Below are 19,122 nucleotides of genomic sequence, written 5' to 3'. Positions count from 1 at the left end.
TACCATTATTCCCATAAATCTATCTGTGTGAAAGATATGTTCAAATTTCGGTTTGAACAGTTGGTTTTTTTCATGCTGAAGTGTCTCTATCTTGGCCCTGATAAGTTTGGAGAAACACTACAGCAGTTTGGGGTTAAGGATCAAGAGCTTTGGTGGGTAAAAGCAAGGGTAGAATATTTTTTTCACTCAAACACACTTCTACACACTATTGAAAAGTCAGGTCCAGCATGGTATTTCCAACCACAGAGGGGATCCAGTGCGTCAGTAATACCTCTGTCTCCCGACAGTCCGACTCCTGGGACAATATTCTCATAAAGCATAAGGCTCACAGAGAGTTCTCATGTTGGGGTCACTGAAGGTTTATCTATTTTACAGAAAGTGTTTGGGGATGAAAAACCTCCTTCACTGAGGACAAGAGAGCCATCGAAGCTGCACCACAAAACTCCCCACGGTCTGATGAGCTTCATTGTGCTCCTTTAGTGAGAAAAACATTTCCTGTTTTTTAGCTGCACAAAGTAAGGAAAAGTTCTGAATCTTTAAATAGGCAGTGTAAAAAAAAAAAACAGCTACAGGAAATGAGTTATTATGGAACATTAGGTCTAATTATGTTTGAATTATAAGACATGCAGGTTAAACTTACAGCAACTCAGGATTATTGTAGTTGAATTTCTTGGTAAAAATTAATTTAAAGCTTCAAATTTTGACATATTAGAAAGGTCAAATTAACCAAATGTGCATGTGATTGTTTTAAAGAGCCAACCTTTAGACAGGGATACTAAAATCCTAAATCGAGGCAAAATGGAACTCAAACTACTAAAACAAATGTAGATTTAAGTTGATGATCTATATGATTTATTGAAGGAAGAAAGAAGATGCTGTCTTCTTAGTAAAAGTCAAATGTAGTTTAAAGGTTTACAGTTGGTTGAAAATATATTTACCTCCTCATTCTCTGTGGTTTGAATTCTTCTAAATTTAAAAGAAACGCTGGGAGGTTTGAGTCTTTTACTATACACGACATAGCTATCACTTTAAGGATGAATATTTTTATTGTACAATGAACAAGACTGAACGTGTATAACTATACAATCCTATCTTTCTATTAAGTCTGACCATTTTCATAAGCCCTGCCAATCAAAAACAGTCCCACAGGACGATGCTGCCACTGCTCCAGAGTGGTCGCCTTCAAATATTCTTTAAGGCAGGGGTGTCAGACTCCAGGCCTCAAGAGCCACTGTCCTGGAAGTTTTTAGATTTTTCTGCTCCAACACACCTGAATCAAATGGTTTAATTACCTCCTCACCAAGTCATCAAGTTCTCCAGAAGCATGTCCATAAGTCATTCATTTAAAGCAGGTGTTTTAAAGCAAGAACACATTTAAAACATGCAGGAGAGCGGCCACCGAGGAACAAAATTTGACACATGCTTTAAGGGAAGATGAGTGGTGTAAATCTGCTGGTGTCATTGTGAAAATAAAAGTGGTGCTCTATTTAAAAGATTCTCTGTTGCATTTTGCCCACCTTAAATGTAAAAAATACCAGTATCCATTTTTGTTTGCCTCTCTAAAAAGAGTGGGGCAATAAAAGGAGAAATCTGTGGCAGAAAAGATTTAAATGGTAACCGATGGAAGCACTTTCATTTCGTTGCTATGTGCATGTACCGTGTATAAGTCACAACTGCATCAAAAGTAACTCAGAAGTTACATGTACTTATACTGAAGTAGAGTTTTACTTGTTTTGGAGTCATTTTAAACTACACTTTTTTCACTAAGGTGAAATATTTAAAGACTTCCACAGCTACTGGTTAACCCACTTTGAATAATGCTGTCTAATCAGTTTAATTTGTTGACTTTACCTTCCACTCATGACCGACAGTAAATTCATGGCATACTTTTCAGATTCTTGTTTCTTCCTCACCATTATGTGCTACTTTGTGTTGGTCTATAAAATAAAATCCCAGTGAAATAATTTGAATTCTGTGGCTGTGACGTGACAAAATGTGGAAAAGTTTAGAGGATATGAATACTGCAGTGTCAGATTTTCTCAGGCTGGTTAATAATCTGCAGGTAGAGCAGGAAAAGGATCGGAGCTCACCTCCAGTCTGGTGCGATCTACGTCTCTGGGAAGCTTTACTTTCACTCTATGCGTCACTGCCAGCACTTCATAGGGGTAGACCTGGGACACAAAAAAAAGCATTGTGGGAGATTTATCAGTGAATATATTAAATAATCCAATGTAACCAAATCTGCCAGTATGTTCAAGCTTATTTGTAGAGTCCAAACAGATTCTTACCTTGTACTCTGAGAATGAAAGAGAAGAGAGAAAGAAACAAAGAAGAGAGAAAAAAAGTGATTCTGGTGAAACAATTGTTTTTTATTTAAACAGCAGACCTATTATTGTATGAACGCTGAGTAAGTATTCAAACTATTTTGTTTTTCCATATGGGTTTTGCAGTTTAATTACTTCTACATACTTTTTTGGTTTTTAGCCATTCTTATATTAAAACATTCAGCTCGTACAGGAGATGGGCAGTATGCCTGGGTTTTGTAACCTTTGTACTTTTTAAAGTATTCAACTCTGTTTACAAATATTTTTATATATTTTTCACCAGAAATATATTAAAATCGCTCCAATTTCTTCAGTGTCTTCTCTGTGAAACAGCTTTAGCATGCATTCTCTATTTTTGCCTTCTTATGCTACATTTAGTTTTAAGCACTGTATTCTTTTAGCTTACCTTTTAATACATTAAGCTTTTATGTAATATTATGATACCTTTAGTCAGCCTTTTACTTTTTGTTAGTTTTTAGCTAGCTTTTTGCCAAGTTTAGCTAGTCTACCTTTTAGATTTTAACCAATCTTTGGCTACTTTTTGATTTTATTTAGCCCTTTGTTAAACTTAGCTTACAGCTAGTTTTAGCTACTTTTGATACTTAAGCTTTTAGCCAGATGTTTGCAATATTTAAGTAGCCTTTTGTTCCTTTTAGCTTTTAGCTTGTCTTTAATATGTTTAGCTTTTAGTACGTCTTTTGTTACTTTTAGCTAGCCTTTGATATTTTAAGCACTTAGCACTCACTCCGCATTTCTGAATAAAATGTGATTTCTCAAGTTACAACTAGAATATTAGAGTTTATAACTAAATCACACTGTATAGCTCCAAATACCATGCAAAATATTGGGTTTCAAAAGCAATAAAAAGCATTGACAACCATAGTCCCTAACACACATTCTCCTCAACACACACACACACACACACACACTGTTACTAGGTTGGAGTCCTGTCAACTCCAGCCTTGTAGAAACAGCCAGGAGTGTACACATGTGCACTTGTAAACACACAGCAATAATTCTGCAGCTGGAAAGATGACATCACTTCTCCCCCTCCAGTAATCTGCAGTCAGAGCAGCGGGGCTCTGCAAGCTCTGTCACACACTAAATCTAATGTAATCAGGGATTCTAAACAGACTAGATCCACACTTAAAGGAAAGGTGATATGGTTGTTTATATACACTGAAGCTTAGGACCTAGCTGATGGTATTATCCGAAGGAAAGTCTCTGCTTTTGGACATTTGAGCTTTGGCAACAGAGCTGCAACTGAAAATAATTTACAGTAATTTGGAGTGAAAATTAAGTTTTTTCTTTAATTTCTGCAAGGAAACCATAAAGAGGTGCAAGATGGTGTTTTTAATGGCCTTTAGTCAAGAATGATGATTCCTCTCTGCCGATTCTTAATAATCAGGGTCATGAAAATGGACTGCATGAACAGATGATGATCTTTATTCCTTAATAGAAAGCAGACTGATTTCCAGTTGGATCTTGAAGATGTTGTCAGATCAAGTTAATTAAATTCAAAACTCAAAAAGCCTTTTAGATGGTGTCTTAATGGGTTCTTAAGCTGTAAGACAAAAGTAAAAAAAAAATGGATGCCCTCATTAACTCAGGTCAGAGAGCACAATCAATTTCAATAATACTGCTGAAGTCCAACAACTCAACCCTGAGGAACTCCAAACATATAATTTTTATTTATCTTCAATGACAACAACATGAAGTGGAGCAACATCACACCACTTCCTTTTCTTTCAAACAGTCATGCCCCACTTTGGGTGTAAAATAAACAAATCTTTACATAATGACACTGAAAAGAAAAAAACTGAAGTGAGGTTAATGTAAAAATTGATTATTTCTAAGTCTGAGATAAAAGTTGTTTTTTTATTATAACTTTTAAAGGTATAAAGCAGCTGTATTAATAGAAACTGATAAACATGTTTCAGCTTGATTAGATGTTGATAAACTGTCTTGTCTCTGATCTGTATGCTCACTACAAATGGCCAGATGAAGAAGCATGTCAAACGTCAAAGACATTCTGTTCAACAACAACAAAAAAAAAAACACAAACGAAAAAAGGTTGTTGCATATTTTTCTAATAGGCTCAGATTCACATTCTAATTAGTTTAGAGGCTCTCATTAACTGTGACCAGAGGACATAATCAATATGAATGTTAATGTTGAGGACCAAGAACTCGATCTTGTGGAACTCCACAGATCATGTTTTTCAACATGAAAGGCAACAACATAACCTCTGGTTTCAAGTTATCACCTGCACAGATGAAGAACTGAACAATCTCAAACTAATTATGATAACTTATTGGGCTAAAACTGACAAAACCTACGAACTGCGCTAGAAGAACCACATAAACTATATTATATAAGCGAGAGCTGAAGATAAAACAGTCTCACCTCTCATACCCTCCCAGCTCTGGGAGTCTGGGTCCACTTCATCCTCGACCATCTCAGCAGCCTCCACAAACAGAAAGAACAAATGTATTAAACACTATTATAAACCATTATTCAGACAGTCTGTGTTCTGCTGCCAAAAACACTGCTGCTCATTCTCAAAACCAGGGTTCAACTCAAACTCTTTGGTTTCTTTTTCTTGATTTGGGCGCATTCTTTTACAGAGACCAGTGTGAGGTGAATAAATTATTCTGATAGCGAGCTTGCATCAATTCATTTAGAGATAAAAAAGACAGCCAAGGAGTGAAGCACTGACGTTTATTTAATATTAAAGGTAATGAGTGGGAGGGCAAACGTAGTTCTAACTCTGCATATCGGATGTGGTTTAATTCCAAGTTATAAATATTGCTAACACAAATACAAAAGTAAATTCTTACAAAAAAGAATTGTGTCTTTTCCAAAAAAAGATGCAATAGCAAACTGTGAGTCTCCAAGGTATTCACAGTAAGCTCTGAGTAGATCCAAGAAAAAATTTTAAAAAACTCTTTCTGTTTGATTTTTTAATATGAGCACAGAATTCTTTCTTCAAAATTGGAACTGAAGTTTTTTTGTTTTTCTTTAGTTTGTCATAAAACACTGTAGAGACATAAAAATTGACATGTGACAACCAGAAACGTCTGCAACTTATTGTTCAGGAATTTTTTCATTACAACTTGTAGTTTTTGCACAGTGTCTGTTTGTTTGAGGCCTAATTTTCATCCACCACCATAAAGGCAGGCCATCGTGTATTTGCCCGAGTGTGTGTGTGTGTGTGTTTGTCTGTTGGTGATATAGGTCATACACCAGTAGATGGGTAGTAATTATTGGATGTCCATCTACTCCTGATTAACTCTTCAAGTCAAACCAAATCAAGATGGCCATCAGAGCTAATCAATATTAGCTAATGCAACGGTGGCTACATCATGTTTTACTGATACGGAGCTATTGATTGTGGTACCTGAGAGTCATTCCCAATACATTCTCCAAGAATTAACACTTTACCCAAGCTCATGCAAGGTGGCAGATGATAAACATTCCTTCGAAAAATAGTTTCATTTCTAGTCTCTGCTTCTGTCTGCCTATCTTATTAAAAGTAGGCTGGAGTGACAGACACACTTGTGGGGTTACCATGGTGACCCCGAAGTGCCAATGACAGCAGCTTTAACACTTAATTCTGGTTTTCTTTGCAAGTTTTATACAGTTTCTACATCAAAACAATGACATTTTGTCAGCAGAGAATATTACAAACCTAATTCCTAAATTACTAAAGGGCTTAAAGGAAGAAAAGTTGTTGTTTTCTTTTGCAATTTGTTTTTAAAGCTAACACAAATAAGCACTTTATTTTGAATGTAGTATGTCCCATGTAACAGCTGCACATTTACTTTGATGGTATACTTTCATGCTACTTCCTACTCTCAGTGGACTGTGTCAAAAACAATAAGTAGATATGTCAGCAAGTAAAAAACATTCAGCATAAAATGTGTCATGAATCTGACATGACTCCTGTGTTCTGTTTCCTCTGCCTGTCCTGAATCCATCAACAAACACAGACGAGAACAGCAATATCACATCAGTGGATGATAGACTAAACACTCCCAAGGTCCACATTATGAGCTGGAAGCCTCCTTGTGTGGAGAGAAATGTACTGACTGACCCATGTGTAATGTGATCTCATAAACCTGAGAGGAAAACACACACACATTCTTTTTTTTAAATATAAAAAAAACACTCAAATAATGTTAAATGATGCCCTGAGCTTTTCTGTGTGGATAACTAAAGTGTGGGAGGCTGTGAAGTCTGGAGAATTATTGATTCAACCATGCAGTAAACAAATTAGAGAAGCAATTATTTGACCACTTTAACACCCTTACTATGAATGGGAGATAACACCACCAAGTGGTCTGAAACAAAAAGTGACAGAGCCTTTTAACACTGACAGCATGCATAGTCCTGTGACTTATTTACTGACACCTAGTGGCAGAAATGCAGATTTCAGCTAAAAAAAATAAATAAATAAAACAACCTTCCACCTATTTACCCAGCAGTCCTTAGAGATATAAATGACTTCATCTAAAGTATCAAAAACACAATTTATAATCACACAGAAGAAAACTTTGTCAGATTTATTGTGCTGCATTTCTGCCAATATATTTTAACAATTTACACAACTGAAAACTTCGGGAAACTTTAATTTCTCGTTTTGAGTCAATATCTAATCTAGGGTATGAAGTATTTCAAATGAAAGTCCAAGCATTCCTTGAAGGAACGCAAATTTTCGGCCTGTCGAGCACATTCCAGTTTTTGTAGCTTGTTATTCGCTGCAAAAGTGGTGCGTGAGAATCTGCAAGCAAGTTTGGTCCTACAGACATCGATACAACTAAACAAAATCCAAAAAGGTACAACATTTGCAGATATTTCATAGACTTCAAAAACTGCTTAGATATGATGAAACCTTTTAGTTCCGCTTTCGTATGAATATTGCATTTCCTGTGAATATCCACTGTTCTTTTCATGCCTTTCCTGCTACGTTTAAATCTTTTCAGTAGGGACTCCTACTTTCTAAAAGATGAATTGCAGTAAGTCCTACTTGTCTGATGTGTTCTCTTGACCTCACAATTTGCAAGAGCCATGAGTGGGGTGACATTACAATGCCACCTAAAGATCATCTTATGTTGAGAAATGACAGAGTTGGCTAATGTGGATTAGCTGTGGTGGCTATTTTAAATTAAAACAACTCCAAAACTTAATTTGTTGTAGATGTACAACGAATGAGTACTTTCTGTGAGTTTTATTAAAACCTGTCCAGTGTTTCATGAAATGTTTTGCAGATCTGAGAGAAATGAGAATGTTTTAGGTACACCACACAGTGCTCCGAAATCTCATGAGCTCACCTTGTAGATGCCGTTCCTTCCATAGCCGGGTAAAGATGCAGATTTATTGTAGGGGAAATCTACAGAGAAGCAAAGATAATTTATCTTTCTTCCACCCTTCTTGATGATTCAGTATCTAGCAGAGGCTGTGAATGGTTACTCACTCGGCTGGGATGTGTCCGTGGGCAGACTGCAGGTTGATTTGCGGGGATCCAGGTCCTCTGGAGCCATCTGACCATCAATCTCACCCTTTAAAATCATCCAACTGGTCCTCTAGAGACAGAAGGAGAGAGACGAGAAGAGAAAAGAGGAAGAGGAGGCCGATCGATGGCACAGGTGATGGATGATGGTAAAGTAGGGATTAGTTCATTAGTGAATGAATGTTTAGCATTTGTAAAGTTTAAGAAAATGACTTGAAAGTATAAAGACAGAGATTCATATAAAAAAAACAGACATTGTACACACAGACCCACCTTGCTATCCTCACCATCCTGCCAGGATGTTCTAGAAGCTGCAAAACAGTCACATGTTACCGGATGTCAAAGTCAGTGTACTGAATCATCTGCCTCGTAGCTGCACTGAGCTGCACTATGAACTCTAAATCAACCCTGGAGCATGACATCATCAGATGGAGACAGCATCTAAAGGGAGCACCACATGCACAGGTGTAGAAAAAGTGAATGGAAACCTCCTCCACAGGCATTATTGTGGCTTCTAAAGAGCTACAAAATTCGCAATAGGAGTCACTTTAGTCAGTTTAGATTGATATCTAAAATCCATGTTAAAAGAAAATCTGCATTTATTGTTTTCTGTTTTCAGTTTGAACTTTCTCTTGTCCAACACATTGCTATAAATGTGTGTGTGTGTGTGTGTGATGCATCATCTTTATATGAGCATTCCACAGTGCCTTGAAAAAGTATACATATCCCTCGAATGGATGGTGGATTGAACAGAATTCCAAGATTTGTTCAAAACTTGGGATATTGTTTTATCATCTAACCCTGCTTTAAACTTCAGAAGAACTTTTTATCTCTGGCTTGTTTGGTGTGTTCCTTGGTCTTTGTGATGCTGTTTGATCACTAATGTTCTGTAACAAACCTCTGAGGCCTTCACAGAACAGCAGGATTTATACTGAGATTAAATACCAAACTGGTGTACTCTATTTACTAATTAGGTGACTTCTGAAGGATATTTGTTGCAATTGATTGATTTTAGTTATTGGTGTCAGAGGAAAAAAAGGCTAAATGAAAAGCACACAACAAACTATTTAGATTCAGATAGTTTTTCAAGGTACTCTATCTATTGTAAATTATTTATTTATTTGTTTATTCATTTATTTATTCCTTAATATTAGAACTTAGTTCAGCTTCAAATTTCCAAGAACCTGAAGCTGTTCTACCTATTCTTGTAATGGCCTATCAATGGTCTCTAGCAAGTCGTTTGAGGTGAAAAGCTTTCATTTAATAATTCTTATTTCTAAAAAGTTGGGAAGTTTTCTAGAACGTAACCAAAACATGACGTGGCCCTCTTTATCACCAGTGTTCATGTATTAAGGTGCATCCCTCATGTGCAAGCCCAAAATTTCTCCAAATGAAACTTACAGCTCCAGGGGAACTAAAGTTAAAACTGAAAGTCCCTCATTTAGACACATCAGTTAGGAGTGAGTGAACCAGTGATCAACGCTACACTAATGACACCACACAAAGTGATTCATGGACTCAAACATTCAGTGTGCACAAAATCACAGCACCACCACTAAATCAACAAGTGAGCTGGTGAGATGAGTGCAGGCATGCATGACCAGAGGAAACAAAGAGGCCCCTACATATCAGATTTAGACCCAAAAAGGTTGGTTTATCAAAATCTTTACCTGTGGTCTGTTATTTTTCTGTATGATATTAGACACTGGCTAGGAAATGTTAATTTGGTCCCATTTATAATATATGACAACCCCAACTACTCCCTCCACAACGTAGATGACCTTTTAGAATGTGACTGGATTGGAGCAAATTTAGAAAATGTTGCTTAGTGTGAAGACTGCCATGACATTGCTATGCTCTTAGTACTCAGCAGATAAGTTTTCCTTCTCCCCTTTGTCAAATCTTTGTTGTTTCCATGACCTGGTTACAATCAAGGTCATAACCTAGGCACGAGGTCAGGATGGCCAGTCCAATTCTGAAAATCAAGCCATACTGTGTGTGTGTGTAAGGGGGCTTGATGCCATGGATAAGCTGCCACAACTTTTCCATGTTCCACCCAGGACTCCAGTGCACTGCCTCTATGCTAATAAAGCACCAGAACTTCCCTATAGAAGTTTTGTGCTTGCCTAAAACTCTTCACAACCTATTATGCTCTATTACATATCCTGGAAAGACCACTGTGTTCTTAAAACACCCCTGAAGACCTCGCCAAGATCCTACAAAAGACCGTCCACCTCCTGGCTGATTATTTACATCATATTGAGGTTGTCATTCAGTGTGAAGGGAGCCTTATTAGTATGCAAACCTGATGTTACCTCTGTACCCATCTAAGATGTCAGAAGTTTGTTTTCTTCAAATTAAAGAATAAAATGTTGAAATGTTGCCTAAGGTCTGCTTGTTTTCATGCTGTTTGACAAAATCATCTGGCTTTTATTTCAGGCTTTTTAGAAACCTAACATTTTATCAACTAGGGGAAATTTGGTGGTTAAGGTTAATGTGAAGGCAGTAAATGGCAACCAGAAACATTGTCTTCCATACATAGAAGACATACATATACTGTTATACATTACTTCTATACATATACTGTTTAAACTGAAGTAATTCCAAAGAACACTGGACTGATTATGTCATTGTTTAGTGAGTCCTTAAAGGCAGGCGATATCTTTAAGAGAGACCTACAGTAACATCTAAAATTAAAGTTAAAGAAGCACAAAGAAATTCACATTTAATTGGTTTGTATGACCAGAAGACAGTTTAACTTGAAGGCCCAATTAGTATCTTAACATTGTCTGACTGTATTTATTTCAAAGAACTGTTCTAAAAAATGTGTTGCCAACAGCCTACATTTTGCTCTTGTCTATCATGTTGGTTTCATAAACAAGAATGCATTCAGTACATTACACCAGCTCTACACGTGTGGATCCATAGAGTCTACTGGTTGATTGCAGACAGAAGAAGACAAGGGAAGGAGAACTGGAATAAACAAGATGACTGACAGGCGACATGCGACACATCGTGCAGAGACCAGACCAGAGAAGGAAGTGTTAAAGAGGAAATTGACTGTACCATGCTGTTTGTAGATGGGGGGTTTTCTATAGATATTATCTTTGACCATAGTATCTGAAGATGGGAACAGAGCAGAGGAAATGAAAGAAGCCAGCATGGGCGGGGGACAGAAAGAAAGAGAGAGAATGAAGAAAAAGAAGCATGAGTTAGCAGTTTATTGAAGGATGAGATATTCTGAAGCAAACAGGGGCCAGTAGGGATTGGTTTAATAGAAGACATTTGTCATTTTTATTACAGCACTTCAAAAACATCAACACTTTTAATCATTTTCATGCAACACATTCAGGATACTTTTTCCGTTGGTCTTTATTGTGAAGGAATGGGAGGTTATTTGATCCAGAACATTTCAATGACACTCAAAAAATAATATCAAAAATCAGTATTTAGAAAAATACCCCAATCAAACCATTCTTAAAGGTCATATAATTATCTAAAAATCACAAAAACAAATACATTAATTTTAATGCTGCATGAAGTGTCTCTGGAGCATGACGATGACGAAATGTTTTCCATTAAGACTGATTGAATTCGTCTTAGTGTCAGTGGACCCATACAGACCTCTGACAAAGATACTTAGTCCCAACTGTTTCACATCAAGGCACAACAGAAACATGATGCACAATAAAACAACACATGTGCAAGTCATTTAACTGGCTTGTTTCAGTGTGTGTCAGCATATGAAACAATATTCATACAAAAGCCATAAAGACAAAGACTATGAAACTCATTAAGTGGATAATTGTGGGCTGTTTTCCCACTAAACTTGTTTCCAAATGAGACTTTGTTTTTTCTCTTTGCATTGCTAACAATGTTTTCATTTATGGGAACATAATGTTGAATCAAACAGAAATAATACAGGACACGCCATTTATTGTCATCTCCTGTCCAAATATATCACAGTTTTTTTTTAAACTGGTGAAGTCAACTATCACATCATTTCTGAATTAGACAGGACTTGCTTTAAGATGTGTAATTCCTTAAGACAAGAGAATAAAGGAGTCCAAGAAATGTATAATATTCACTCTAAAAGATGGATGAAAGGTGCTTTCTGACCAAACATTTCTAAGAAATATTAGTCCCACTACTGAGCCATTATAAGAACCAACTTCTTCGCTTTTTAGTTGCTTGGGAAACACTGTAATTACCCAGCACTCAGCAGACAGTTAGAGTGGCCATGTCATTCCATAAGTAGAGCTGTGTGTTGCAGGGAGTCTTCAGTATAATTTTTAAAGCAGAGTTTGAAAGAACTACAATTACAAGAATTAGAAGAAGGATACTTCACAGCAGACAACAGAAACAATTAAGTAGCTTCTACTTTAGCAATTTAAAGACAGTTTTAATACTATTGGTACTGGAAAGTAATCAATTTACTTGTCCAATTAATGTGTGTTTATGGTGGCAGGTTTACTTGTTGTTCCTAGAGAGGGGGGGTTCCCTACAGAGCCTATACTTAGACAATCCTCATTCTCCGGTGTTTGTGTGCATGTCTTTTCTGTCCTCTCAACCCAGCCTGTCAAGGTACAAGCCTGGTTCTGCTGGAGCTTTCTTCCTGTTAAAAGAGATTATTTTGCCAACTTGCTTGCTCAGAATGTAGGATTGCAATAAAGTGAAGATTCAATGCAATCTGCTGGCTTCCTTAGATAGATAACTAACTAATTGGTATTTAATAATGTACTATATGTGTAAGTATTGCAATATCATTGGAATTAATTAACTGGATTGGAACTAAAAAGATCTGACAAACACAGTTATAAGAATTACAAAAAGGCACTGTACCTCCAGTGCCAAAACAAAAAAGGGCAAACTACCTCTAATAGGACTATGAGATGTGCAACCCTGATGCTTTGCTAATTTCAACAATGTGGGTTGAAGGAAACTGGACTGTACTCCAACTTTAACTTTTACAAGCAAAACATTGTTTCTGTTTTTTTTTTTTTTTTTACTTATACATGAAATGAATGTGAATGAAATTTGTCCTCATTGGAGCAGAACAGGTAGCTTTAGTTAGTTAAATTAGGTAATTCATGATGCATTTGCTATTAATCCAACCTGAGATCAAATGTACTCATAGCACAAAGTAGGAGGCTGAGCTAGGGTTCTTAAATTAAACCCTTTGTACCAGATTTGAAATTAATTTCCTGTTCTTGTCAATAATATTTATCCACTTAAATAAAGAGGACGTGTCAAAGTCAGTTTAGCTTTAAAACACAAATCAAGAAGTTAAGACTGTGGCTTAAGTAGTGTATGTTGCATTGGCTGACCTCCAGTAATCAAGGGTCTGGCACTACTGTGCAGAGGGCTAAATCCAACTAAACTTCTATATAAACCCACTACAGTAAATAGGATTTCATTTGTTTAAGAAATTGCCACCAATTATTCATAAAAAGTTTGACTGATTATGACCTCACAGTTTACCTTTTGAGTCAGCTATGCCAGCCTAGGCAACAGAAAGTATAAAGACAGAGCAAATCATGAGCTGAGTTGCGAGCAGAGCAGTGCAGTTGAGGCCTACCTGGTATGTGGAAATGCCGAGGAGCAGTCACGTATGTAGAAGTAGATGAGGGGGATTTGCCATCAGAAAAGGTGGATAAACTGGGGGTACTCCGACCACTTTCACTCCCTCCAGTAGGTACGGAAATGGGTGGACATTAGAGATGAAGAACAAAAAGGGAATGGGTTTGGGAGAGAACAAATAGGGTGGGGCAAAAAGGCAATGTTATTTAAGTAGACTTACAGTATAAAGCATAAATAAGATGCTCTAAGTCTAACATTTATGTCAGTGATTTGATAACCCAGCCATTTACCTTGTCTAAGTTTATACAGAGCCAATAGATTGAAAAAAATGCAGATTTTCTTTTTGGTCAGAAAACTGATGCGATAATTATGTAGAATTTTGATGTGATAACTTTAGTGTGAAACATTTTAAATAGTTTTGTCCCTAAGACATGTACTTTTTTATTTACCACACCCTAGATCTTAAAGATTAAGGAACACATTCCCAGCAATACATACTGGATACTTGAATCACGCAATGGGATGATAACCAGATCATATTAAATCTTAGTCAGAAGCCCCAGGTGCCAATTTAGCTTACCCCAGTCATACATCTGGTGAAACTGAGGTCACTTGGCCCCCTTCCCCCCATGCTCTTCATGACCTACACTATCTGTTAGAACTTGGCTGGATCGAAGCAAATCTGGAAAATCTTCAGAGTGAAGGCAACCATGACACTGCTACACTTTTATTACTCACTAAACAGAGGTTTCCTGCCTTATCTTTTGCATATCAAGACAGTCTCTTTTGTCCTCACCACTCTATATGCCAGCAGCACATACCAAGCTACCATGTATGCCTACAATTGCGCCAAGCTCCAGAACCCGCCCTTGCAAGACTCGTCAGGATGCAGCTATGGGCTAGAAGTTAAAGCCACACTAGCATGACCCTACCAGCACAGGTACAATGTCTACACTATATTGTTTCCATGACCCTGTTTATGATCTACAGTTTTATCCTGTACTGTATATATGGGAGGTTTCTGGGCCTCTAGCATTGTTTTCTACTTTGTTGTAAAGGAGGAAACACCATCAGCAGCATTAGAGGTTATAGGTGAACAGGGTTTCAGTGAAGAACCCTAACTACTTCCACCCTTCTTCCTTTATCATCCAGCAGCCTCAACCATAATGAGAACAAGTGCTTCTTGTTTTGCCTCCAAAAGGTGAATAAAGGAGTGTGTTGTGGTATTTAGTAGAGTATGGAGATTATAGATTGGTTGTTGTAGCCACGTAGTGAAAGCATAGAGTGATCCGAATGGTTCTAGGGAGAGTGGTGTTGGGGCACAATGCAAGTAGAAGTCACTTCACCACGACCAGTCAATAACTTAGTTGGAGTTCTGCCATAACTGTGTGAGCGTAATGGAATGCTAGCCTAGGCAAGAGGTCAGTGTGGTGTGAATGCTTTAAATTCTCAATGACCAAGTCATGTTTGTGTCTGCAGGCCTCACGTCATGAATACACAGTCTCTATTGAGGTTTTGTGCATGATCACAACTCTCCATAACTTATCTTACTCTATTAAGTCTTATAGGGAGCCCCATGTCATTCTCTAACCCTAACTTTAACCCTGAAGACCTCAAAAAACCTTTATTGTTATTGCTCATGTTTTAGGTCCTAGTGTATTTCTGAGCATTAATACACAAAACATAGGGGCTGGACGACGTGGAATTCACCCTGAGAGTCACTAATAAAAGTCACATTCAGTTGGAGCCTCTGATAAGCCCTGGATACCAACTCAGGACTTTGAACTTTTGTTTACAGAAAGTTGCACAAACCTACAAAATATTTAGTTGGTTCTGGTGTGTCTGCAGTGACTATGCTAAAAGTCACACCAGTTCCCTGGCTGTTATATTGAGCTGTGAAACTGGTGTGACTGGTAGGCTGGTGGATGATCTTTGAAGCTTAGCTTTTGTCACCTAGTCATTAACTAAAAAACAAAATCTGATAATTGCATGTGTGTTCCTTTGAGTTCCATTTTCATTTTTATGCATGTTTCGCAGTATTTTTCTTGTGACTGTACGGTATCTAGTACAACAACTATGATCTACCTCAGTGTATTTCATCACAGGATGGCTGGGTGATGGAGTCACTGACACACTCAATGCCAAAAGTAATAAACACACTACATCCAGAGCTTTGAGGAACAAACACTCAGAGTGTTTGAGAGTGTATGTGTGAGAGAGTGTAAGTTGATTGAATGCACACACACCACCTCCCAGAGAGAGAGAGGAGTCATCATCAGCATTCTGGATGAGAGTGGATGAGATCATTGACACACAGCATTCCCAAGCAAGTGATCTCCTACACACCATCACACACACACACACACACACACACAAACATCTAGATTAGAAGACTGTCAGTGCTGGTATAAATGTAGATCAGATCCTCCTTAAAAGAAAAAGGGAAAAAATTAGGTGATAAAGTTTGTGAGGAAACAATTTATATGGCCACATTACACACTGGTGAGAATATTCTTTAACCAAAAAACAACAATAAAACAACTTTTATTGATCACTAGCAAGCAGTCCAAGAAAATAAAGCACACATTAGTTTGCAAGTTTCTCAACTTCTGGCATTAAAGGGTTGTTTTAAAAACTTACAAACAATATGTTATCTGTTGTAGATATCTCTTTGAATGACCAGTTTGGAGAAAAAGAGTTTAATTCATACCTGATCTGACATTTAGCTAATTTGAGTGCAGCTATGACCAAAGCTGATTGCTGTGATCTTTAAACAACCCCAAATTTTCATCAAGTTTTAAAAAATGTCTTACCAGTTCATGCAAACTCTAATTTTTTAACTTTTACATTGTATTAAATTTAGAATTACATGGTTATTTTGGCAGAGATTTTATAAAATTCCTGCAGAAGTGTCCCCGGTTTGCACTAGAAGTGGTACAGCTTGCAGTGAGATTTATGGCACAGTAAAGGTTTATAAAGTAGTGCTCACATTATCTGCAGTGAAAATTTGGAGAATGTACTGGTTTTAAGACAGCAGTGATCCACTTTGGTCTTCGCCTTTAGTAAGAAATAAATACTAAACATTCAATGGGAACCTGGATGTTGAAGCTGTAACAGGACCAACCTTCCGTATAGACTGGTTCCAGTACAAGTCTTGCCCCCTTTATCTAAACAAACAAGACTTTATCCTTAATTTTAAAAAATGCAGCTTAGATTAGTTTTTTTTTTACTCTTGTTGATTTATGTAGTTCTTACCTTACTGCTGTATGCTCAAATATTTGTTTTTCTAACATATTTGACTGTAAGTAGTTATTTTCATACTTAAAAGAAAAGTTATGTGACCCCATGATTGTGTGCAGGCAAGTAGGCGGGACATAAAGCCCCACATTGAGCAGACTCTGGTTCCAAAACTGCAACATGAGAGTTACTTGGCTTCAGTTCTCAACAATAAGAAAGCTTGACATTACGTTCATGTTTTCTTTATAATCGATGGGCTGAGCTCAAACTAGCTTGTCAGTCCTGAAGTCTCTTTCTCCAAACTGAGTTTGTTCAAAGAGCAATCTAAAACAAGCAAGATATAAAGTCTTCATAACTTTTCCACAAAACTCAATTTCAGAATGGCAGAACTATGCCTTTAAATTATTATTCTACTGTAAAATCAATAGACAACCTGAATAAAACATGAGCCTGTAAGGCCACTGTCTGTTACATGCCACTGCAGTTACCAAGCAGACAAATTGCAGCTTAGCCCGCTCAGTCAGTCACATTCCTCCACTCCCCTGGTCTCTTTCATCTTCACCACTAAAGGACTATTGACACAGCTTCTCCATCCTATCATGGAAAAATCACCAAACCCAGGACCACATGTCTGTGATTTTCTTTGCAAACTTCCACTGCTACATTAAACACAGTTTCCCAACTGTCCATTTTATTTGCTTATTTTGTTCTTAAAACATATTTTTACCATGATAAATGAGCTAAAATAGATCTGAGACAATTACATGTTTAGATGCCTTTTATTTGGAGGTGATTTTTGCTTATTTTACCTAAAAATCCTTTTTCTTGTTCACCACTGAAAGCAAAAGAGTGTCTGAGAGCTTGTTTGTCTTTTGTTTTCTCATGAACCATGGACACATTTTAATGAAACTCTCAGAAAGTAATTGATGGCTGTACATTTACAGATGATTAACTTTAGCAGTTAGCTCAATCTAGGAAGGTCACCACAGCCAACTGCTCTGAGAAAGTGTAAAACTGGTTATAATTCAGTCACTTTTACAGATATTTAGCTAAGATTTGGTGTGGTAGCTGCTGAGACTAATTCACAATACTCACTCCAAGCACTCCACACTGCACAGCATCTGTGTCTAAAACTTTGGCAGTAACTGCTGGTATCAGTCCTGTTTGTCTGTTCTGTAAAACTGATTAACTTTTGGCGTCAACCCAAACCAAGAAGGTCACCACAATTAACTGACTCTAGCCAATACAAAAATGGCTGAAAATTAATCAAATTTACAAAAACTGAGCTTAGTTTGAAGTGACAGTACCTGAGAGTCATCCTTAACGCATATTTTAAGCGCTAATGGACCCCACAAGATCTCACAATATAGCATGAGACTGCACATAACATCAATAACAAGATTTGACCAAAACAGCTATAATTTTGTCATTTCTCATTATAAGATGACCTTAGTTTAACACTAGGTCAGGGGGTGGGAAGAAGATTGTCCCTAAAGAAACTCATCACTGATAAGAAATTCTTTGATATTGCAGTCATTGTAAACGTAAATACACATCCCTAATATATAAGGCTTAACTTTTAAGGGTCAGATCATAAAGAAAGATCCTTTGGTCCTTTAAGATTTAAAAATCCAGTAAATATGCAATACGCAAAAACAACAACATCCTATTACACTGTATAATTATTCATCTAACAAAAACTAAGGAAAAAGGAAAACAAATGTGTGTAAAGCTTTGTACAACCAGAATTAACCAGAATACTTTTGATCATCAGTACATGTGAGCACCACTGTAAAAAAAACAACTTTTGTTTCAATATTGAGGTGTGTACTGAACACTGAGATGTGTGTTAATATTAAGTTAAGAAGTAAAAACAAAGATCTTATAGAAGCAACTGTTGCTGCCTGTTAATCTGGAAAGCGTTGCAGACATTTCCCAAACAATTTAGAGTCCATCACTTGACTGTATGAAAGATTGTTTACAAATGGAAAATATTTAAAACGGTTGCCAATCATCTAAAGGCTGGACGACTCAGGATGGTCCCTACAAGGTTAGACTGTACTGTTTTCTCAACAGACATTAACCTTCATACACTTCATACATCAAAACACAAAACTATTGTTTAATTTCACATCAAGCATAAAAGCAGTTAAACATCAGGAGAAATTAAGTCTGACACAATACAAGGAACTTGGTAACATTCAGGGAAAACTACAAAATAGATGGGGTCAGCAATCTCAACAGACAAGCACAAGTATGAGATCATCCTTAATCTTATAATGAAGATAAATGCCTAATGATTTAGCATCACACTTAGGTCTATATCGAGTTCAACCATGCACCACAACAACCATGTCCACAAACACACTTGAAGATGGCAGGCAGAATGAGAAAACTCAGTGGTCTTATGAATAGACCCTAATGCATCCCATGAAACCCAACGACACCACAATACCAAACAACATCATC

The 19,122-nt window shown here is 37.1% G+C and overlaps 1 protein-coding gene across 13 annotated transcripts in view; it reads right to left on the bottom strand.

The window, feature by feature from the left end:
* ablim2 (actin binding LIM protein family, member 2) overlaps positions 1–19,122 on the bottom strand; it is a 97,990-nt gene that overhangs the window by 6,663 nt on the left and 72,205 nt on the right. For 10 of the 13 annotated variants that reach the window (XM_025009131.2, XM_017430315.3, XM_017430316.2 and 7 more), the window contains 8 exons: positions 13,415–13,522; positions 10,903–10,956; positions 8,110–8,147; positions 7,801–7,909; positions 7,658–7,716; positions 4,731–4,791; positions 2,289–2,296; positions 2,091–2,171 (listed from right to left, as the gene is read on the bottom strand). In XM_025009131.2, the coding sequence (XP_024864899.1) occupies positions 2,091–2,171; positions 2,289–2,296; positions 4,731–4,791; positions 7,658–7,716; positions 7,801–7,909; positions 8,110–8,147; positions 10,903–10,956; positions 13,415–13,522 (518 nt within the window). The remainder of the gene's footprint in view (positions 1–2,090; positions 2,172–2,288; positions 2,297–4,730; positions 4,792–7,657; positions 7,717–7,800; positions 7,910–8,109; positions 8,148–10,902; positions 10,957–13,414; positions 13,523–19,122) is intronic. The other 3 variants (XM_017430318.3, XM_037976596.1, XM_037976597.1) reach the window with 1 other exon arrangement.

This window comes from Kryptolebias marmoratus, linkage group LG7 (assembly GCF_001649575.2).
Source record: "Kryptolebias marmoratus isolate JLee-2015 linkage group LG7, ASM164957v2, whole genome shotgun sequence".
NCBI classification, from domain to species: domain Eukaryota; kingdom Metazoa; phylum Chordata; class Actinopteri; order Cyprinodontiformes; family Rivulidae; genus Kryptolebias; species Kryptolebias marmoratus.
This window is presented reverse-complemented; position numbering and strand designations above follow the sequence as displayed.